Source organism: Leiobunum rupestre, chromosome 5, assembly GCF_980474605.1.
Source record: "Leiobunum rupestre chromosome 5, qqLeiRupe1.1.hap1, whole genome shotgun sequence".
Lineage (NCBI taxonomy): Eukaryota > Metazoa > Arthropoda > Arachnida > Opiliones > Sclerosomatidae > Leiobunum > Leiobunum rupestre.
In genome coordinates, this window is record NC_143388.1 from 4,301,606 (window position 1) to 4,326,270 (window position 24,665).

Below are 24,665 nucleotides of genomic sequence, written 5' to 3' on the forward strand. Positions count from 1 at the left end.
CGCTGGCAAGAATAATAAAAATGTGTAACAATAATTATGTATGAAATAAATAAACATTTTTTACTCTAAACAAACCGATTTATTTTGATTCCACTCTTTCATCAAATGAATACATATATTCAACAACGCTAAACTATCATTTCTTTTTAAATTGAAATTATACAATTCATTAATTATTTTACTGTAAGAAAGACCCATACATCTCGAGGTTAGAAAATAAATCACATGTGGTCCACAGTTTTGGCTTTTATCTGATTCAAATTTATGAGTGTTGTATCGAATACGCTTGCCATATCGTTCTAGCAAAAATCCATAGTCATGATGTGATCTTCCTTAAGAACAAAAAAAGTCCAGAGTGTCGCCCGATTTGTAAACAGCCGTCCAATGAGACCCTGGAAGCGTATCAGGGTCGGTATTAACTACGAAACAATATGATTTTTTTTTAATTGGAGGTTTGGGTAATCTGTTAGCTGGAAACACTCCGATAAATTTATCTCTCGAGCGTGGGTCACACTTTAGTATGGATTTTATTTGATTAGTGTTCATCTTTCACGTCACCGTCAAAATGCATAATTTTTCATATTGATCTTTTGATTCCCCTAATAGATGGCTTCAAACTTCCGTCTTCTTTCTTAAAATGTCGCACGTCGAAAATCTCGTTACATTTTACGAGGTACGTGTCTTTTCCTAGGTCGTATGCTTTGTCACAAACTCCAATGTCTAGGCTATATTCGGGACTTCGTTTTTTAAATTTCATCGCAGATGACACTATTGTGGCGCTAACACCAAATATTACGATCGCGAGACCTAGGAGAACGTGTATTTAACCCATGGTTAACAAAATGATGAATAAAGACTGTAGCGCTCTACACTTGAATTTTAAACATTTCTTGAGCGTAAAACACCCCTTTAATTATATTGCCGGTCAAATCTTTCACAATATACATACAGGGATCTCTCGTAATTACTCTATGAATTTCAAATATTTCGGCTGTAAACGTTCCCCTGTAGGCTTTATCAAATGTTGATTTTGCAACGGCTAATCGAACTTTATCCCCAATTTTTAAAGTTGGTTTTCCAATCATGCTAAGGTTGCCATAGTTTTTTTTCCAAATTGCTGATTCATTGTTTTTATTGACATCTTTAGGGGCAATTCCTGTTGTAGAATGTTTTCGAGCGTTATAAGATTTTGCAATTATTGGTAGTTTATTAAGATAATGAAAATCGCCGGTCTTGGTATTTATTTTAAAAATTTTAGATTTTACCGTACGAACAAGTCTCTCAATCATAGGGGCCTTTTTCTCGGAATAAACGAAATACTGGTAAATATTATATTTTTTTAAAAGAGCGTGAAATGGGGCGTTTCTAAATTCAGACCCTGCTTCGGTACATAAATTAACAGGTACTCGTTTTTTGAAAATCTCTCTAAAAGCCTTCACAATCTCGCTCGAGGTTTTATTTTTTATTGGATGAATAAAAATGAATTTACTTAAAATATCCTGAACTAAGAGCGTAAAACTGTAATTATTATTAAAAGTTTGTAAAAGAGGGAGGTCTAATAAATCAGCCAAAAATGTCTCGTCAATAGTTGTTACATATAATTTGTTACGTTTAAAATTTAACCTCCTAGCTCTGTGTTGTGTGTAAGTTGGTTGTTTACTGAGAAATTTTTTAATTTCTTTTTCCGAAATTTTGGGAAAAGTTTTTCTTAAAGAAACACTGTTAGAATAGCTGTATGGGTTTTCAACATCGTAATAAACTTTACTTAATTGTTTGACACCATCATCTTTAAATGTATGTTTAGTAATAATAAAAACAGATTATAGTAAAAGTTTTTATTTTAATAAATTAAATCAAATTTTAAGTTTGAAACATTTTGAACAATATCAAAATATAATTGACTTTCTACTATTAAGGGGTCAAGACCAAATTCCTTTTGGAATCTAACAACAATATGATTGTAGTTTAATTGTGGAATGGCTAATAATATAATATTTTCAACTCGGTCTTCAAAATGTGTGCTAAATCCTAGTTTACAAGAGACATCGTGAGCAATCGAAGATTTACAATGCGGATTCTCACAATTTTCGGTAATTTCAAACATTTTATCCGTGAGCTCATGTACAATTATGTCACGCATAATATTTTTTGCCGACAAAATTAAATTAATTTCCTGATCGATTGTATGTTTACAATGTTTTAATCTTTTCCACCCTGCTTGGTTGAGATTAAAACCATAATTTGTGTAATAAAAAAGATGGTATAAATGATTTTTTCCTCTTGCACAAGCTCGTACATCCACGAGTTTTTCCTTTTGACCCTTGAAACAGTCGATTTTTATCTTTGAACCTTCAAGAGGAAGCCAGGTGTGAAAACTAGTAACTTGATCTTCAAAAAAATCAGTTATTTCCTTTTCGAATGTGAATAGAGATTTCCAGGCTTCCAAATTCAGTTCAAATTCGGCGCAAGTGTCTAGTCGGTAAATTTTGATGGATGGGTTGACATAACCTATCACCGATACTTCTTGTTTAGGTGAGAGACTGTGAGTTCGAGACATCTTTACCACTACGATTTCACGAAGCAACTTACCAATCTTTGATCTTGTTGATTGTTTTTATTCCGTAATATACGTAACTTGACGCTCTTTGTTAATGATAAATCGGTTTTCGTATTCTCCAATAATAATTATGTTTTGAATATTAGTTAAGGGGGAAGAAAACTTCATTACCATTCGTAAACTACCATTTCGTTGAATTGAGAGATTGTTAGAATTTGCCGAGGAATCGTAAGTTAAATAAAACGCGAATAATGTATTACCGTTTTTATAATTTTCGTAATCAATACAATTACCAGAGTTATTTCCGATTAAATCCATTGCCGAGAATAGTGAATAATATGACCTAGTGTAGAGATTTTTTATTAAAATCTGGAGTTAGAGCAGTTTCTGGGACATTCTGGTCATCTTATGAAAGTTGTAAGAACGAGATTATTATGGTTAAATTGAAAGGGATTTTCTCGACTGGCGCCATTGTAAGCAGTATTGTTTACCATTCCGATTATTACCCGATTTGGAATTTTACCTAAAAAAATATATGACTTCACGAAATCGCTCGAGCCTACGGAGATTGTCAAAGTTTTAACGACTGTTTGTGTTAAATCGTACAAAGCTCTTTGTTTATGAAGTACGCATTATGTGCCAGCTGGAGATCTGGATTTACGAGAATATGCTTAGCCGTAAGAACCACGTCTTCGATACATATTTTATATTTGATATTAACATCTTCTTGTGAAATAATTATAAATTCATCGGAATTTTTCAAGAGTCGAATTCTTAAATTCACTTTGTTTAAAAGAAATTTGTCTATTTTACAAGAATCTACATGAAGTCTACCCATATATTCACAAACTTTCGATCCCGCAATATCTTTACTTCTTTTTAAAATTCCATTGTTTTGTTTATCTTTATTAACATCGTCACACGCTAACGCTGGGTCGCAAAACCCGTCTTCGTAATAGCCCTCGGCGGTTTTGTAAGATTGTTTGGCTCCCTTATCAAAATTTAAAACTGTTGCTAAATATGCTAAAATCGGATAGCAGTTGTTGCTAGACTGTACTAAAGTTTAATTCATAAATACATCTATTTGGCTAAAAATATAATGCAATGGAAGGTTACATAGGGAGACTTTTTTCGGCTGTAGGTATATCTATTAAAATTCCGTTTTGTTCTTTTTTAACACGAATTCGAATTTTAAGCATCAAGTTCGACATGTCAATATAATAATCTCCCCCAGGGATAGAAAAATCAATCTATGTAGCATTCGACAAGGGAGCTATAGGGAAATAATCTACAAATTTATTCCCCTCAATATTTCCATTAATCAGGGGTTCGTTAAAAAGCTCCAACTCCGAAACCATTGATTCAAATTGAGGCATAATGCTTTAGTCAAGAAAATCGGTTTTTGTTCTTTTGCGTTTTCTTTGATTATTGCGTAATTTTGCTTTGCGCTTCTTTACTCTCCAAACTCCAGAGCCTTTGTGTGTATTTAATATGGTATCACCGAGACTATTTAAAAGATTTGTTCCAGCAATTTTACTATTTTTTTAACGACTCCTTGAAATTTTGACCAGCAACAACATCGTCCATAATTCTTTGCCCCATAACCAACCCTTGGATACCGAGGGATTTAGCTACGGGTCGAAAAAGAGGTGTTACGAATCTTGCTAAACTTTTAAAAATTGACCCAAATCCACGCCCTGTTTGTACATAATGATTATAATATCTTTCCATGATGAGCTTGTTTTAAGTGTACTTTAGACTAAGAATCCAGTCTTTTGAATATTAATTTAACAATAGTCTTTTCTGTCTTATATGGCAGGAGTTCACCGTAATCCGACCGTAAAGAAATTTCTATAGTTTGTATTTGATCGTAGAGAACTGGAAAATAGTCTAAAAAATGAAATCTTTCAACTTGTGCTCTATTTTTATTTTCGTTTAATTTGATAATTCTCAGCAGGGGCGTATTAGTGTGACCTGTAATTACAGGTTGTATAATATTTGTATAGACATAAATTCCGGATATTCCGTGGTTGAGATCTGCGGGGTACATACCTATTTCGTTAAAAAGTGGTCTTTCAATTTGATTGTTTGAGTTTGGGGTTATCTATTGGAAAGGTTAAAAAACTGTTTCCACCCAAACCTTTAACTGAAACTGTCGAATCTGAATTAAAATGAAACTCGAATTTAGCCCAACTCTGTTGTGGTAATGAGTGTTTCATCGCAATTAAAACATCATCAATAGTGTTGTAAACGCCACTTGGAATTCGACAATGGAATTTGTCTACAACATTTAGTTTAATATTTTTACTTTGTTCGTAATTGTGGAAATCAATATCGCGTTTTTGTCGTCGACTATTCTCAACTCTGTTTAAATCGTTTCGAAAAATTATTAAATTAACCGTATTATCTAATTCTAATCTAATTTGAAGTGGGTCCAATGCTTTGCTTTTATAAACTGAGGAGATATAATCTACTTTGTACTCAATTTGTAAGAGGTCTGCTAGAGGTCCAAATATTTTAATTTCCAACCCACTCATTAACTCGATTTGAAAATAATATTTTCCATTTTCTTTGAAAATAAAAAAATCCAGCCTTAAGCGAGACATGCGAATCAAAATATTTTTGAAGTTCATTTAAAATTTTGAAATGAAGAGATAACGGTTTAAAATTCCCGCTAGAATCCTTATCAGCCTCGTAATAATTACGTTCAAACGTATAACTGTCATTTTCCCAATTAGGCGATTCAATTGGAATATTTTTATTATATCTAAAATCTATAACCGATTCCTCATCTGACATAAATTTTTCCTCATACACTTTTAAAGGATTTTGACTGCTAATTACACCATCTTGAAATTCTGGCGCGTTTATATTAAAAATATTTGCTAATCTCCCGGTGAAGGCCGCCTGTAGGTCTCGAGGGAATGAAATTCTTTAGTAATGACCTAGATTTATTTCTTCGATTACGTAATGGATTTCGAACCGATTCAAAGGAGGGAAGTTTGTCGCCTGTTGAATTTCGTTTTTTAATTGCCTATGTAAAGATAATGGGATAATATTTCCAAAATCATCTCTCTGACCTTCAAATAAAAAGGTTGGATAATCGATACAGAGTAGAAAGCCCAATCTTCCTGCTCAAATTGCGGTATTTTTGTACTCTCAATACGTATATCGATAAAATTGTTGCGCGAACTAAAAGTAATATTATTTAAATTATTTAACGGGCCAAATTTTTTAATACCCGTAAAATAAGTGTCTGGTGGAATTTTAAAAAGATCTGCTAATGGATTTTGAAATTTAATTTCCATCCCTACCGGTATTTCTAAATTAAAATATAAATTATCTTCATCATCGGACGATATCGCGGTTTTTAATCCATCAAACTGTCTCGGTTTACATCTTTCTAATAAATCGCGTATAATTAAGTGTAATGTGAACGGTTGAATTTCATTATTATATTGTCTTTCTCCCTCATATCTGCCCGCATCAAACACAATTGCGTAATTATTCCATTGTATTGGTTTAATAACAGGTTGAAATGGTAGATATACTGCTATTGGAAGAGAACTTGGTAAATTATTTTCATCGGAAGTATTTAAAACTTTTGGTTGGTTGACGTCTCCATTAATATTTGGAATTAAAGGTTCTGTTGGTAAAATGTTGTTTAGATTTTCTTCTGGTTTCAGATTTGGCTTTTCTTCTAAATTTGGTTTTGGTTCAAGTTTTGGTTTTGTTTCTTGTTTTACTTCTAGATTTAGTTTCGATTTCTTGTTAATTTTCTGTTTTTTTCCCTCCTGGGTTGTGATTGTATTTCTTCCACGGGAATTTGTCGTGGTAAATATTTTTGTTGATATTTATTCACAATTAACGCTTTTTTTATTCGTACTTCGATAAAATTTGTTGCGTAAGTTAAAGAAATAGTTTTGACGTGATTTGAGAGTGGATAATTAGAAAGATAATCCTTGTCAACAAAATCATTTTCTCGAAATTCCAGAACAGAAGCTAGGGGCGATGCTTGAGGTATTCTTACTTGCACATCTTTTTGTAACTGTATTTTTAATTTTGAACTATCTTCGTTTTCATCTACTTTTACCGTATTTATTTGTATTTTTCCTTTAAGTGTTTGATTGGCCTCAATAGTTTTAGCAAACTCTTTGAGTATATTATTTTGAAGAGATGTTGGGATAGTATTCTTATTTCGATCTAGATCACCTTCGTAACGTTTGGGCGGAATTTCAATTTTAATATAATCCCATTGATTTTCTTCGGGTGAAATAACATCTGACACGTGCCATACTTGGAAATGCGAATACTCATTTGATATATTCGAATAAGTTTCAGGAAGAATTATTTCTGCTAATGAGCAAGCCCATTTTTCATTGTAAAAATTTAAAGGTTTTGATAACTGTACTTTAAAGTTAGAAGGTGTATTTTCCGGGTAAATATCGGGTGATGCGTTCGAAGGTAGAAATACTACGAAACTTGAAATCTTTATAATGACAGTTTAGTTGGGCGACATCTCGTTTTATACTAATAAAAAGATTTAGCGTGATAGATCGAAAGGATTGGGATTTGAACTTGAGACTGTTTGAATAACGTCCTGCAACGCTACCGATCTACCACGCTAAACCTTAACACGAAAGAGTTAAAATATCTATTTTTACGTAGGAAAAATAAGAACAATATATTTATTAGAAAAAACAGATTTATTCATATATTTTCAATCATTTGACAAGTTTTTTCAAGATTTTCTAAAACCTCAATAGGTGTTTCAACTTGATTAAGAGTTAAAATTTGATTATTTTTACAATATTCTTGAAAAAAAATAATAGCTTCCATCTGCTCATCAGATGGCAAGACAAAATCCGGTGGAAATACAACATTTGATTTCATTGTTGAATTTAAACCTTCTTCACTCTTAATAGCAATTGTCTTTTTTTTACGTTGAATTAACAAACCCATCTAACCATTCTTGATTTTTTACGTTAAACTCGTTCAAATAATCAATAATTTGGTCGTCTAATATTTCTTCTTCGCTTGTGTATTTTGGTTGATTTGAATGAAGACAATCGCAAACATCAATATTAAGAAGTGTTTTATTAGAATAACTAGATGTCAAATGGTTCATCAGTTGCATCTTAAAAACTCTTCGTTCCAGAAATAAAGCTTGACAAACCCAGCATTTAACACTAAATTTAAAACTATCTATAAAATCAAACGCGTGTTTGCGACATGGCTCCTCATAATAACAAGGGTTCTCGGTAGGAGATTTGCATTTAATTTCTGGTTTCCCCATAAATAACTTCATTTTTTTAAACTTTAAAGAGCTCGAGTTTTGAGACGTCTTACGCTTACACATATCCTTTGACTTTTAAATGTAAAACGAATTATTATTTATAGAAATAGTTATTATCGCAAGTTTAGACTCGTTTATTAGTTGTTTAAAGTTTTTTTTGGGTTGGGCGAAAAGTTGCCAAGGCTATAAAACGAAGGTCGCGAATTCGTTTCCCCATCTCGCAATTAACTAATTAGCATTTTAAATGGCGAAAAAACGAAAAAAATAAAAAAACGATATCAAAAGTAAATAAGTTAAAGTATTCGGTGGGGTCACATATTACCGCCGATATCTCGGTCCGACCTTGTCCGATCGTGTCCAAACTTGTTGGGGTGATAGACCGAGGCTTAGGGGTTGTGGACAGTGCTCAAGCATCGAGTTCAAAGATCATCTGCAAGGTGAAATTTGAGATTGAAAACAAAAATATTTTGTTGAATTTTCCAAGGTCAAAAAATTGGTTTTTGGAAAAAAAATTTGGGGGTTGTTTTGGGGGTTTTTTTTGACGGCCATCTTGGAAAAAATGGTTCAAATATGATTATCCTCTACTAGTATATCTGATACGAGTAGCGATAGTCAAATCGAAAATAATTACACAAACTTTTCACAAACACGAATATTATACCGCCATGGGCCATAACCATATTTATCAATTTTATTGTTTCTAAAGTCATTGTATAAAAATGATAACTGTCGCTACTCGTATCATATATACTGAAACTTATCTATGGAACATAATGCGTTTCTGATCTGTAGGGCATGCATCAGATTTATAGCCCGGTGTACCGGTAAGATTGAAACCACACCACCGGAGGTCCCGTCACCATTACGCCCTACGCCAGCGTCCGCAAGCCCGGACAGGTGACAAAACCAGCATGGGTAGCATAACCCTACTACTGACGGTCGCACCCTCGACGCAAGCCACTCAACTCAGCAGAAGGTGCAGCAATGGGTCGACCAGCCCCCACTTCGCACACCGCAGTGGGAATAAGAGCGGATGCTCTGGCAACGCCAGCCGACACCCAACCTAGAAAGGTAGGGAGCCAAGCCCTTTGGAAAGAGCGCCTAAAGGGGAACGGCGGGCAGCCCGCATAACCCGGCACAGCTGGCACCGGATATCCCGGTGGAACTCCAAAAGGCCGGGAGATGGGTCCGCCGTGCCCTCATACGGAGGCCCCACAGCAGGCAACCCAATCCACCGAAGCGGCCAGTTTGCCCGGCCCCTCTCCGTTAGCCTGGGCCGAAGCCCAGTTACCAGCCCACACCGGACCGAAGTCGGAGATGGAGTTAGGACCATTTGGACGGAGCTAACATATCCCAGTGCGCCACCGCCCGTGATGGGTTAAAAGAGCCGGACCCCGACTCCCCGGTAAAGCCACCAGTTATTGCACACTCCGACCCCTCGTGGACCTGATCTGTAGGGCATGTTGTCAGAATTTATAGCCCGGTGTACCGGTAAAGAGAACCACACCACCGGAGGCCCATCATCAGAATGCCCTACGCCAGCGTCCACAAGCCCGGACGGGTGACAAAACCAGCATGGGTAGCAGAACCCCACTACTGATGGTCGCACCCTCGACGCAAGCCGCTCAACCCAGCAGAAGGTGCAACAATGGGACGACCAGCCCGCCACTTCGCACACAGCAGTGGGATAGAGAACGGATGCTCTAGCAACTCCGGCCGACACCCCACCTACAAAGGCAGGGAGCCAAGCCCTTTGGAGAGAGCTCCTAAAGGGGAACGGCGGGCACACAGCAGCCCGCATAACCCGGCACAGCTGGCACCGGAGATCCCGGTGGGAGCCCAAAAGGCCGGGAGATGGGTCCGCCGTGCCCTCATACGGAGGCCCGCAGCCCCACAGCAGGCTACTCAATCCGCCGAGGCGGCCAGTTTGCCCGGCCCCTCTCCATTAGCCTAGGCCGAAGCCCAGTATCCAGCCCACACCTGACCGAAGTCGGAGGTCGGAGATAGGACCCTTTGGACGGAGCTAACATCTCCCAGTGCGCCACCGCCCGTACGGGTTACAAGAGCCGGACCCCGACTCCCCGGTAAAGCCACCAGTTATTGCACACTCCGACCCCTTGAGGGCCGATCTGTAGGGCAGCAGTGATTAGACCTAGTGTTATCTTTGGCTTTATTTTAATATTTTTATGAGATAATTTAACTTTACGTTTTGTTGTAGACAAGGCCGTATAATTTTTAAGAATTTCTAGGAACACATTTGTAGCTTAGTTAACGTCAGATCCGTTGAGAATTTGTCCCCAAGATTCTTTTTTCATAAATTTTGATAAGTGATCGTAGTCGGTGATTGTAGTGCCAAAATAGACAGGGGTATCCTTTCTTTGATTTCCCACTAAAGGTATATTAATAAGTATCCAAAAATGATCAGTGATTTTAGCTTCTTATATTACACTGAGGCAAAAATATTGCGTAGAAATTACATGGAACTCCTGGACGCACAGTAGCCAGGAATGTTTTACAGAAAGTTTCGTAAATATCTTTTACTTGAGATTCCTGTAATTTATACAAATAGCTCTTAGTAAAATTTTCAACCAGAATTATTGTATTGTATACAACTGAAATAATAATTAAAATTTCTAACACGCCTGTAAATTTTAGGGAATTTACATTTAAAAACTGCGTGAATATAGCCAGGAAATATTATATATTTGATTTGTTCTTACTACCCTTTTTTAAAATAAGTTTATGTACACTAAACATTTCCGTAATTAATTTTTAACCAATAAGGTACTTAAATTGTAAAAAATATTCAACAAATTTGCTAAATATATACCAATAAGCTCCAGCAGAACTAGAGTCCAAAGCGAGAGACATAAACACGTGCACAACATAGTAATGCAACTCATTGGCTCGGAATAATAAAACTTAGTTCAAACCACAAACACTAACGCGATGAATTTGCATTTAAATGTATAAACAATAATTTGTTTTAATTTGATGGGTAATTAAAAATATGACTCCATTGGTGCTTTTACGAGATGTCACTAAAAATATTTTATTCATATTAGTTGATTTACAACAAATAATGCATTTTTATGGATTATTACTGTTTGGTAGGAATTCAACGTCGAGCACAATAACTACAGGAACTACCTGTATTTTAAATACCTTAAAACGTCTTCATTTTTTACTGTAAATACTTAGTAATATGCAGTGCCGTCTTTCCCATTGGGCCCGTTGGGCCAGGGCCCAGGGCCCCGAGTTCGAAAAGGGCCCCCTCAGGCTCAAAACAAAACCATTCAACATTAAAATTTCATATTTGCAATAATGGCTAAGCGAAGGAAAGGTTCGCCTTGCCCTAATACCGGGTTTGTCTCTCACCAACAGTTTTCCGGACACAGCCAAATTTTTAGGTTGATTATGTTTAGAGTGCGAAGTTGACGTCAAACGAGTTTGAAGTAGGTCCGGGTAAGATATTGCCACTATTTGATACGACTAAATTATGACGTTAAATTTCGGGTTTACTATTCCCACCGGCGCTGCGGATCCAAGTTTTGTTATTAATTTTCTGAAATACCAAATAATGAATTTCAGAAAACCGAGTATTTTATTTAAACATTTTTACTCTTTGATTTTGTAAAATTTACAAAATTATTTGACATTCCCATAAAATTTTCGCCCGTAAGCCCGGAAACTTTTGCAGTGTTTGAGAGAAGGCGCTAAAATGTTTCATGAAGCATTATCTTGAAGTGTTTCCCTCTTTAAGGAATGTGTATGAAATAATTAAAGCAAAAAGAAAATATACTGTATCTTAACAAAAAACTTTTAGCTTCTATATCTTTGCCTTTGTTTTGTGTGAAATTTCCTAAGCTCACCATATTATTAATGCCAGGTTAGTTTGATGGCGATAGTAACTATCGTAAACGCATTTAAGTTTCAAATTAAAAAAGACGTACTCTAAAGGGAATATAACCTGCAACGCGATATGTATGGAAGACCCCACAATTTTAAGGATTAACTCTCAAGTAAACAACTAAGCAGCACCGATGCCTCTAAAGCCATAGGAAGAAGCGGCCAACAGCGAAACCACTGGAGGGCGACCAAAATACCAGAGGTTATATTCCCTTAAAGACTGAAGCGGGTGTTTATAATTATGATATTTCACTTCCGATTCAATAAGACATCATTATTTTCCCAAAGCAAGCGTTATTTATATTTGCAGAAGTTAATTTGCTTCTGATACTTGAGAAAGTGCTTTAATTTTCAAAAGGTCTGGCCTCGTTCATCAAAAGTTGAAAATGGCTAACAGCAACTATTTCCCGCGCGTTGTTACCTGGAACTTACAAAGACTAAGTAATTCTAGGACCGGTGTCAGTTTTTAGCAACATAATGATTTAGGTTGTCATTGGCGAATCAGAATATTATCAAAAATGTTGCATTGGGTGATAGGAAATATAATATTTTGTTACTTATGCCTTTAGGTATTTAGTAACCCAGAGCATAAGCCAATGGAAAAGGCGTAAGAAAATTATATCAGCAATGCTAGTAGCACGTTTAGAAAGTTGGAGGCGAGAAAGTCACTGAGGAATTGTTTTAATATCATCCTACGATTGATGGGGCCAAGAAGTTAAAGCTATCCCATAACGTTATCTTTTCCCATTTTTTGCTGTAGTGTTATTTACCATTACTTAACAACTTTTCCCATTTTATATCAAGTTATTTACCATCTGTTAAATACCACGCTTTCATAGTCGATGGAAATTTACTCAAGCTAAAACTTTGATATTTGGTATATGATAAAAAGTTCCCTTTATTTAAAATTTTCAAACCTGGCGGTATTTGTTCGAATACTTCGGTCATTTTCGAAATCAAATTTGACAAATGATTTCTAAAAACCCAAATATTTGGTTTTTGACAAATAGCCAACATGGGCGCCAGCAGACATTCTATGGGAGTGCCATGATATAGAAACCTCACTCACTTCGCTCGAGTTTGATAAATGATAATGAACGAGCTTTCCGTAAGTGATATAAGACACATTTGAAGTAAATAATCTACTGCAGTGTTTTCCCCAAAACGAAGTAATATGTTGGTGCGGACGGGCCGCGGTTCATTTTTCGGTATTAGCCTAGTCTCCGATATTTAATCGAAAATAAAGGCGGGAAAACCTACACCCAAGAAGGGCAACGGGGCATAGCTCATTGAAGGGGGGGAGCGGCAATTACTCCCACGCTGTGTCCGTACATGATACCAAAAATAAATGATAAATTTCTACTCGCCCTGCCCTACCTTGAAGAGTACTCGGCTACAGCCCATACTTGCTTTCTCGTCGCCACTTTGGTGCCTCCCAATTCGTACGCCACCATAGGGGGCCCCCAAAATAAAAAGTGCCAGGGCCTCACAATATGTAAAGACGGCCCTGGTAATATGTATTGAACAAATATGTACATATATAACATTTCTACCATAGAAACTACATGGCTGTCCTTTATTACAAATATCTGAAACAAACCTCTAATTTTTACTATAAACAAATAGTAATATGTACTGAAAATGTATGTATCTATTACAATTCAACGATAAATACTACATGAAGCCCCTGCATTTTAAATACCTAAAAAAATCCTGTAATTTATACTGTAAAACAAATTGTAATATATACTGAAAATGTATGTATATATTACTATTCAACGATATATACTACATGAAGCCCCTGCATTTTAAATACCTAAAAACATCCTGTAATTTATACTTTAAATATTTCTTGAATATAGTCATTTAAACAGTACAGTACTGTATTAAAAAAATACAGAACGGGTGCTGTAAAATATTTCTGTAAATGCTACAGTTTTTTCTCTCAGTGCAGAGTTTGAACTCCTTTGTTGTCTCTAGTCGGGGAGTTGATGTATGATGACATACCACATTCGTATTATATAGTTAGGTGGTCTAAAGCAATTTGATCACTGGAATTTACGTCAATGTTGATGTCACCAACAAGAATTAGGTTATTATTATTAGTTAAGGCTGGTAGCTTTTGACTATTGGTGAACGGTATATGCCATATCAATATTCAACACGGATGGTTTAGATAATGTAAAGTTATTTTTCTGAAATTTCAAGTTATTACTTATATTTATTACGACCCCGTCATTTTTATTTAAATACGTTTCAGGTGTCAATACTTGATAGCCTTCTATATTGTATTGGTTAATATTTATAACATTAAAAGTTTCAGTTAGTACAATTATATAGCTTAATCAAATATTAAACAATTGTTTGAGTGCAGTTACGCTTTAACGAGAACGACAGCTTAATGAAACAAAGATAAAGAGTACCTTATTTCTAAATATAATTTAATATCTCGCTTTTTATTCCAAATATATCGTAATTTTCCATGTTGAGTAAAAAATAATAGATAAAACAAAACCGCTTAAACGTTTCCCTTTATTTTAAATCGAAGATTTATGATATCTGAATTGTTATGATTAAAATTACAAGTTTTATTTAAATATATAGGAAGAGCTTTATCTGGAGCTTTAAGTTTGAAAAATTTAAGCAACCTACACTGTATGTCAGGGATTCTTTCTTACGGGACCATTAAAATGAGAGTTATAGTTGTGATTTTGCTGATCGGAACATTGTTTGGCTTATATGAATTTGATAGACCAAGTTTTGGAGAAAAAGATGTCAATAATTTATTATTCATGAAATGCGGTAAGCATAAATTGGTTTTAACTGCCAAAGCGAATGAAAATTAACAGAAAACTGCTTTTTAATTACGTTATTTTTAATAACTAAAAATAACTTAAATTTGAGTCCTTCTTCCGCGCCATTTGTCATTTACCGGATTCGAAAATAAAATTACTTGGATTTCAGAAGTTAATCGTATATAAGTGAGGCTTGATTGGCTTATCCGTTATTTTATCTGGATTAAATATCACCGAATTAATTGAAATACCAGATTTAAGTTCAGTGTCTTTTTGGATATTCCACCTCGCTGCTTTCCGTTAATTTACCTTCCCGATAATAAAACAGACGATAAAATCACGACATTGAGGTTTTGGCAAATGTTTTGGGTGCAAAACATTTAAATTTGAAAACCAAGATGACATAAATACATTCTGATGCTTGTTCGTTTTTAGGATTAATCGACAATTACAGATCATGTTTAAAAGAAACAGGAAATTTCACAGTAAGTTGAATATACGTTTAACAATTAAGTCTGCTTTATGGAAACTTTAAACCAAGCAATCCAGGCACACGACCCTGGAAATCGTGAAAACAATTTCCATAATAAATTATATGAACTGTTTGTGACTTAACGTAAAATTATAAACCGTGGTACGCAACAAATATCGATAGACAATAGCTAAAAAATAAATTGATATCAGCCCATTCTTTTGGTCCAACTTTGGTTCAGAAAGACCCAAACCAGATGAGTTCCCGGGTCGAAAATCACGTTTCCCTTTTCAGTTTTCACACAATCATTTCATATTAAGAGCTTTTTCTTGGTGTATGTTGTCAGCGAGTATGTTCCATGGTGTTTCGTAAAGATACGAATTCGAAGTTTATTTTAATATCTGACCCTTCTTAGCCGTAACATTACAAGAATAAACACGGTATTTTAAGTTCGCAGAACTGGTTTTCGTACTATGGATCTTAGGTTTGACCGGTTGGCTCGCCTGCAATGTGGGGCTTATCAAAAGTTATTAAAAATATTAGACTATCTTTTGCTAAAATATAGGCAAATTTTAATCTCTGCTTCCGATTCCGTTTAGATTATATTAAATTTATCTTCAAATTTTGTTAAAAATATAATTAAGTAAGATGGTAAGACTGGCATTTAATGAGAAAAATAAAATACACGATTAATTTAATAATTTTAAAGAAATACTTGTTTTTTTCAGGATGGAGAGATTTTTGAAATAGCGACGACAGCATTTTATTTTAACAAATGTGGAGCTAATTTAAACAATGCCGTGAGTCTAATAGCCACGCTTATTTTAAAATCGAAGCTTTGTAGATAGCGATAAGGCTGGTATTAAAAATATAACCGTGGCCAAGTCGGTGAGAAAAAGCCGGCTAGGGGTATAGTTTATAAAAGGCATATTTGAAGTAATAGGAAAAGTATTCTTTATGTTTTTACTAAAAATGCATTATTTGCACTTCAAAAGAAAAGTAATTTCCTTTAATTAAAAATATCTTTATCAATTGGTTTATAAGCAAATTAACGGATTAAATTAAAAAAATTGCCGTTCTGATCAGAGCAACGGAAACTAGAAATAAAAACGAAACTTATATTAAAATTGACCATACTGAGTCAGTGGGGGTTCAAACTAGAACCTACATACGATGGCTTTCGTTTTACTTAATTGACTAGAGCCATCTATCCTGTAACAGATATATACACTTTAATATTTAATGGTATAGTTTTCAAATATTTCTTTAAATAATCCCAAAATTGAATAAAAGTTAAAAATTAAATTGAAATATTATTATTTGAAAAATTGTTTATCGAAATACATAACATTTAATAGTTCCGCCAGCGGTCAAAAGTAAATATCCTTTTGATCGGATTCATATCAGAATATGAGGAAGAAGGGCAACGTCTTTCGCGTTGTAGCACGGCCGACACAATCCTTCACATAGTCACCCGGTCTACCCCCTCCTACGTAAGGTGCCCTTGCCACCACCCTTCTAGGCGTAGTAACTTTCCTAATAACCTCCTTCGCGTCGTAACCCGACCAACAACCTCCTTCACTTAGTAACCCAGCCCCCCCTCCACCCTCCACCCTCCATGTCGTAACCGGCAGTCACCCTCCTTCGCGTCATAACCCGGCCACCACCCTCCATCGTGTTGTCACCCGGCCACCACTCTTCATCGCAAAATAACCCTGCCACCACTCTCCTTCGCGTCGTAACCCTGCCACCACTCTCCTTCGCATCGTAACCCGGCCACCATCCTGTTACACGTTCTTACCCTGCCACCATCTCCGGCCCTAAACGGGATAAAGTGTGAAATAACTGGTGGCTTTACCGGGGAGTCGGGGTCTAGCTCTTGTTACCCATACGGGCAGTGGTGCACTAGGAGATGTTAGCTCTGATCTAATGGTCCTATCTCCACCTCCGACTTCGGTCAGGTTTGGGCTGGAAACTGAGCTTTGGCTCAGGCTAACGGAGAGGGTCCGTGCAAACTGGCCGCCTCAGAGGATTGGGTAACCTGCTGTGCGGCGGCGGGCCTCCATATGAGGGCACGGCGGTCCTGTTTCCCGGCCTTTTGGAGCCCACTGGCATCTCCGGTGGCAGCCGTGGCAGGTTATATGGACCGCTGTTTGCCCATCGTTTCCCTTTAGGAAATCTCTCCAAAGGGTTTGACTATTTACATACGTAGGTAAGGTGTCGGCTGGAGTTGCTACAGCATCCTTTTTAATCCAACGGCTGTGTGCGAAGTGGGGATTGGTCGTCCCTTTGCTGCACCTTCTGCTGGGTTGAGTGGCTTGCGTCACAAGTGCGACCATCAGTAGTGGGTTTCTACTGCCCATGCTGTGGTATGGTCTCCGTTATTAGGTTCACCGGGCTATAAATTCTGACACACTGCCACCATCTGCTTCGCGTTGTAACGCGGCAACCACCATCCTTCGCGTAGTAACGTGGACACCACCCTCTTTTGCGTAGTAACGTGGACACCACCCTCTTTTGCGTAGTAACCAGGCCACCACCGTCCTACGGGTTGTTACTCTGACACAACCCTCTTACGCACTGTGACCCTGACACCACCATCCTACGATTTGTTACCCTGCCACCATCTTCTTATACGCTGTTACCCTCCCACCATCATCTTACGCGTTGTAATACGGCTCCCTGATTTAAAGGCACTTAAATTTGCTTGATGACTTGGGCCTTATTTGATGCCAGGGGTATTAGGGCAGTGTATTAAAATTTAAGTATATCCTAAAAATAAAAATTAATATTTTGCTTAATCTTTTCTGTAACAGTACATTCCTGATCACGGAGAAACGGTAAGAATAGCGCCTCACCATTAAACACTTTAACAATCTTAAAAAGCGTCAACAGCTTTTCAAATTTAAATCATTTCAGTCGTAGGTTGTAGTTATTAATCTATTGCACATGCTTTATTATAAACTAATTATTCAATAAGATACATATTTATTTCACCTATTTTTAGTGTGTATACTTCCGAAATAATCATCAATATGACCAACGGCCAAGAATGGACAGATATTTCAATGCAATGAAATGCTTTGCAATGTTTAATATAAATATTTGAGTGCAGTTAATGATAATTTGTTTTATATTTTGATTTATTCCATAAGTAACAAAAGTTAAGACAATTAGCAAAAATTATCACCGATCAGAACTTATGCGCATTCAAGGTTTAGTTCTAAGCACATCACTCTAGTTCTTACACTTGCCCAAGGTGAAATACACATGGACGAAAACACGGTACTCAGTCCAAGTCGGAGCTAGGCGAAAGTTTCAGTTAGGAAATAAGCATTAAAGAAATAAGAAGTTTCACACTTACTGTATTATGTTACTTATGATATTACTAATATAATTTTTATATTTATTTCTTCGTTTTTCCACAGCTCAGTGTTAAGAATTTAGTGTCAAAACATGCTGATAAAATTGGCTCTTTGATGGTTGGTTCATTATACGTTAAGATCGATCTACTCATCCCACTTTATACCATTTTTACGATTAAGGAAATGGCTAAAATGTTGAGGCTGAGCAAGGCGAATTAATGTTTTAGAAATCCGATAACAAAATAAGTAATAAAACGATATAAATATTTTGCATAATTGACTAAAAACTAAAATTACCTTTAACAATTTGAGTCACCAATTACAAAAATTTCCACTCTTGGCAAACCGTTTACAATGGCATTGTCGGGCATTGTCACCTGTCCCCTGTTCCAACGCTCATGATTTAACGAGATAAACTACGTAATAAAATTAAAAAAATAGAGGCCATTTGTTCTGAAATTTATCTGAATCATATCCTGAGAAGCCGATTTGAGGTGGTGTACTTAAATTGATGCCACTAGTTTCAATTAGTTGAACCATTTCATTGTTTGAAAATAAAACTTGTTGATAGCTAAAAAAGAGGGAAGGTGACTTACAAATATTTCGGAAAAAAATTATCTGCCAAACTGTGAATTTGATATCTGTGAGCCTGAAAACGGATTTGACAATTGTATTACTAAACAATACCCTTATTTTCTCTTACGAAGGCCTTTTAAATCGAAATAATCTTAAGTGCACGGAATCTAACTATTCTCTGTACAACCGTTAAAAATGTATATATATTTTTTCAGAAATGCGCAGTTTAATCATCTCAAATGGGTTCACTGTATTATTCAAAAGAAAATTCGTGTATCTGTAAAATAATTATATTAAAAATGATGGCGTTAATGAATTTATATTATCTTAATTTTCAGCAAAGCCAAAAAAATTAAAATATTCCTTCAAAATATTAAAATGTTCGTTATTTATTGTTTAGATTTTCTAGAATAAATATTAGAGATAGTTGTTACGGTCAAAGCTTAAAAGCCTAGTAAAGTTTTCACGGACATTTTCAGTAGCTTACGAAGGCAAAAATACTGTCTTATTTTCCAAACATTTATGACGGAACAGGCAAATTAATTTGAGTTCTATTTATCATTTTATATATACCTAGCTTCGCAGTGGATATAAGTTTTAATGAATTAGATCTGATTTGTACGTAAGAAAGGTAAGCGCGGTAGCAAAAACGTAAAACACGTAGCAAAAAGTCCTGAACTACTTAAGTTAAGTTAGAAGAAACCACCTATGGACTGTGAGAAGGATGATAAAATACGCGAAAAAGTAGATAAGTCCATAAATAAAAGGGATAATATAGCTAAATCCTCAACAAATTTGAAGAAATTTAAAAACTTACTAATAACTCGTACCGATAGGTCTTCGAGCAACGCGAAACTCGGATCAAATAGATCTTCGAGTAATAAACTAAATTAAATTACTTTTTCGCGTATCTGAACTACTTAAGAATGACAACTTAAACTCCATTTCTACCAAGTCCCTTTATTTCACACTAACTCCCCTGCTTCTACGTATTTCAGACTAACCCGTTCAAAAAGTTTAAACGTCGGGACTAGCGCAAGGAACTTTAGAGAGGAAAACAAACCGGGCGTCGTTTTAAAGCAAAAAAAGACGGCGCCGGCCGTAATATTAGTTCCACATCGGTGTATTCGAGTGGGCAAACCCATACACCCTTATTAGACACAGGTAGGCAAACTAATTCAAAAGCTGTTGAGGCCATGTGACTTCCTATCGTTAGCTGTATAAAATACCATCCTAAGTTGAAGGACTAAAACTTGGGCGCCACCCACCCTCAGGATACATGGGTGGGCTAAGAATCGATAAGGGAAGCAACAAAGGGAAAGTCAAAAGTCGAGTAAAATAAAGTTGAATTTATTATTATAAGCATGTCAGGTATTTTACGAAAAACGTGTCTTTCCCTTCTCAAACTTTTACCCCCCAAGCCGTGGTATCTCTAGTCTCGGAGACGGACCCAAGATGAAATATTTTAGTGACGCTCTCTAGCGAGGATTGTGGGAACTACCGCTGAAGAAAAAACCAGTTGTGACTGGGTTGTATAGCCACCTCAGGGGTTTTTTTTTCTCCCAGAGGGCGCAATGTTGATAGTATAGTATCTACACGACGGCCGAGAAAATATGAAAACGCCAGAGAGAAAATTCGAGGTGTGGTAGAAAGCGGGAATTATTGGGAAAAACGGGCTTTTGTGTTCACGACGCCGGGGTCCATTCACCATGGCAACCGCTGTCAACTCCTAGTCGTATCTCCTGACTAAAGTCATTCTCTGACCAAATACTGTGATTTAAACTTTCTTACTTCTTATTTTTGGTATGGTGTTCATAAACACACAAGAAAAATTTCAGCTGATTCGTTTTTGATCAATTATGAAGATCATTTATTAATTAAATTAAATCTTCTAATTTCCAGAATGAGGGGAAAAGTGCTAAAGGTAGACGCTACAACGTTTTGTAAACGTCGCTAGATGACTTGGGCCTACGGTAGTGCCTTGCGTATTAGGCTTACTGAAATAAATAAAAATGTTCGCGATTCGATCCACAGAAATTGGCGATGTTGTTCGACCTATAAAGTTTTGATGATTGATAATCTCACGCGAAAACTAAAACTTTATACTTAAATAGTTTATAAAAAGATGATATAACATGCTATCTGTTAAAATCCACCTATTAACTGTTTATTTTTTGGTGAAGTTTCATAGAATACAGAAACACAATCGGAATGGATCAGATATGATATTACCTCTGCCGTTTTAATAGTTAAAGGGGTTTATCGTTCATAATGCCAAAAGTAGCGAAAATAACCACAGAATTTGTTTGAAAGTTTTGCTAGTAGAGCGTTTTTGTGGGTTTTTCATTCAAATGCTTTTATGTATTGAAATCTAATTAAATTATAAATCTTGGATATGCATAAATAAAAAAAGACACGACGTCGATAGCTTTCTTTAAGTAAAGGAATCGTGTTCTGATTGAAAAACTGACAGTTTGAAACGCAATATTTATGCCCTAAACGCAGTTGTTCAATAAAACGTCGCTGCGGTAGACGCCAAAACTTTTTAAATTTATTTCTTCATTTTGGTATGAAAACAAATGCTTCACTTGTGCTTGATGTCAAATACTTCTACTAAAAAATAGATTTCTTTGGAAGTTTATGCCCATTACCTTTTATCAGAGTCAATAACGACTATCATATAATAATTAATTAATTAATTTTAGTGCCTGACGAAGACTCGTGCGATCGAGTCGAAACGTGCGTAGCGCGTAAATTAAATATTTCAAACTGTGCAATAGTGGATTTCATTATAAAACTTTGACTATCATATTGAGTAGCCATATTAAAAATGATCAAAAGCTTTTAAAGGGTCTCGGTGTAAGAAATGCAATAAAGACCTAAGGCAGATTTTCCAGGAAAGTAAATAAATCTTTACAAAAACAGGGAAACAAAAATTTAAGTAATGTTTTGAAATAAATATAAAATTGTTCGCAATGGTAACGAAAAATATCTAACAGTTTAGGGAAAAGTAAAATGCAGCAAAGAAAGGATATTCAAATATGGCATGTAACTGCTTCTAACATTTAGCCGAATTTTAATTTTGCTCGTTTTTCCTAAATTCTATTAGCTATTCTACATGTAATTTTAACAATCACACCGCATTTAGCACAGTAGTATTTAAATAATTGATTTTTTCTCCTAATGCCTAAGTAAACAAGGGGAAATTTATATTGTTCAATTTAACCTAGAGGAGGCGCATACGTCCGTATAAGGTCCTCGCGACTTGAATTAAAAATTAGCTTAAATTGTAAGATAAAGAGTTTTTGAAAAATGAACTTTATTGTGAATTAGATACGAGAACCATCTTCGTGCGGTAGGATAAAATGACCATCTCGTTGTTCGGGTCATCCTTCATATCTTCAATCGCCGTTTTCTTTTTTGTCCCTCCACTTATAAATTCTAAACTAGGCCACCACTTACTTTTAGGGCTGAAAATATTTCGAAAGGCTTGCGAAGAAGCAAAATAGCTTAGACACCCTTGGTAGTATAATCAATATCATGCATTTTTGAAATTCACTGCGTTGATAATACAATGTTTATTTTATTCTAATAACTTAGTATTTGTTTTAGTCAAAATGAGCTATTAAGTGCATACACTCTTTAGTATAGAAAAAAGAGCTGTGGAAATAAATAGTCTATGCTCAAGCATTTCAAGCCTACCCCACCTACATAGATAGAAAGCCATAATAGGCAGGCAACACGCGATTAAATAGGAATTTTAAAGATGTTACATCTTAAGACACGAGAGTGTTTTATTAAATAATTGTTATGTATCGATTTTTCTGTCTAAAGCAACCGTGGATTTCATTTTAAGAGCTTTTCAATTTCTCTAGCCCTTATATCTAACAAGCTAATCGAGGCGATTACATTCCTGGAAGTAAAGTCGCTACTAGGTGACGCCATTTTGATATTTTTTAACGTCACTTTGATGAAAGGCGACCGTCCCAACTTCACAATTTCTGGAATACTTCGTCAGTATGAAAACCACGAGTGTAACAATAACATCGCCCAAAATATTTATCCGCGTTCTTTTCTTGGTCACTCAAGTGACTTAAAAATAGTAACACAACTATCCACTAGTGTCTCTACCATCGCTTCGTCTTTATAAAGCATGTACCTTTATTTCGAATTCGATAGTGCTTCTATGGACGTCCTTAACTAATGATATAGAAAAAACATTTCAAAAGTGAAATTCTTATAGTAAGTATGCTTCTTGTATAGAAAAGAAACCCTTCAAGATTATATTATTTCCGGAATACTAACCTTTCTTTTTCTGAATATACATAATTTCACTGAAAATCCTCGAATTTCTGAAAAGTATCTTAATTTACGTAAATTTATTTTGAAAACATGAAATTGTTAACTTTAAAAAATTTTCATAAAAAGACCCAATTTTATCTGTTTAAACTTATATTAATCAATGAATCCATTTTTTTAAAATTCCTCATAAAGAATTGATACTCTCCAAATTTATACTCACCCAATTTAACTGACATTTTTATTATATTTTTCAATTTTACTTAAATTAACAAACATATTCCAAACTTTTAAGTGTATGTTTTTTTAAATAATAGTCTATTTATGTCTAGCAAGTTTCAAATTACTAAACCCTCAAGATTGAAACAAATCTTAATTGGAGATAAACACATCTTTAAAAGTGACGTATTTACCAATATTGCTTTTGCTTCAACCTAAATATAGCTATCCCGCCCTCAGTAGGAAAAACCAATAACACCATTTTCATATTATTCCTGCGTCAGTCTTCAGTTTTGTAGATTTGTGACTCACGTCTGGATAAGTTGTTTATTCATTTATTATTCCAATAAAAAGTTAAACACCGTCAAATCTTTCGGTCTTGATGCTCTTTGAGCTGTTTGGTATTATCCACTCTATCGCTAAGGGGACAAAGTGGAACAAACTGTTCTTACGTAATGCTAGAACCAAATATGTCTATAGTGGGTCCAATAATATGACGCTTGAACTTGATTGCTACTTTTTTGTTGAAGGGCTGAATGGTGTTGGCCATTTTAAAAACTAAAATAAAATAGCAATAAAACGAAATAAAGCTATGTCGGCATACACAGTATATTAATTTAATCTTTTGGAGATAAGGAAATCACCAGTTTGCAGTACCATTATATCTCATGACATTCGTTTGTCCTTCGGTACATTTATAAATGACGCAAATCCAAATATTTGTGAAACCAGTAAAGTTTGAATATCGTATTATTGCCTTATAACCTGTTAAACGGTACAAATGAAAGTTGTTACGGTGTAGGACTCTCCAAGAATAGGGCGTTGTAAAAATGAGGTCATCCGTTGTGGTTTTAATACTTCATCGAGTGTGCGTTTTAAATTAAGTGAGAACAATGGGTTTCATGTCGATGCTATGACAACTTGTTCCCTAGAACCTACAATAAAAATTTACAATACAGTTAAATCCACTAATAGCCCGAAGCACTGTGTCGTTAATCGGCCAGCTGCTGGGATATGGCCTTGTGAATGCATGATAACCTTGAATAATAGTTTTAAATAACTCTTAATAAATTCTAACTTATTCGATTTGAATTTGTAATTGAAACTTATTGTTAAATAATTAAAATAAGGAAACAGTTGGATTGTCAAAATTCTTAATGTAAACGTTTGAACGAGG

At 35.3% G+C, this 24,665-nt stretch overlaps 1 protein-coding gene across 1 annotated transcript; it reads left to right on the forward strand.

Annotated features, from left to right (window-relative positions):
• The first annotated feature begins 14,337 nt into the window (after positions 1-14,337).
• Positions 14,338-19,273, forward strand: LOC149943370 (uncharacterized). The gene is made up of 6 exons (XM_090175064.1): positions 14,338-14,564; positions 14,993-15,042; positions 15,758-15,829; positions 17,846-17,869; positions 18,458-18,511; positions 19,186-19,273. Exons 1-6 carry the CDS (start codon positions 14,420-14,422, stop codon positions 19,198-19,200), a joined length of 360 nt encoding a protein of 119 aa, XP_090031190.1. The 5' UTR covers positions 14,338-14,419; the 3' UTR covers positions 19,201-19,273.
• Positions 19,274-24,665: the final 5,392 nt, after the last annotated feature.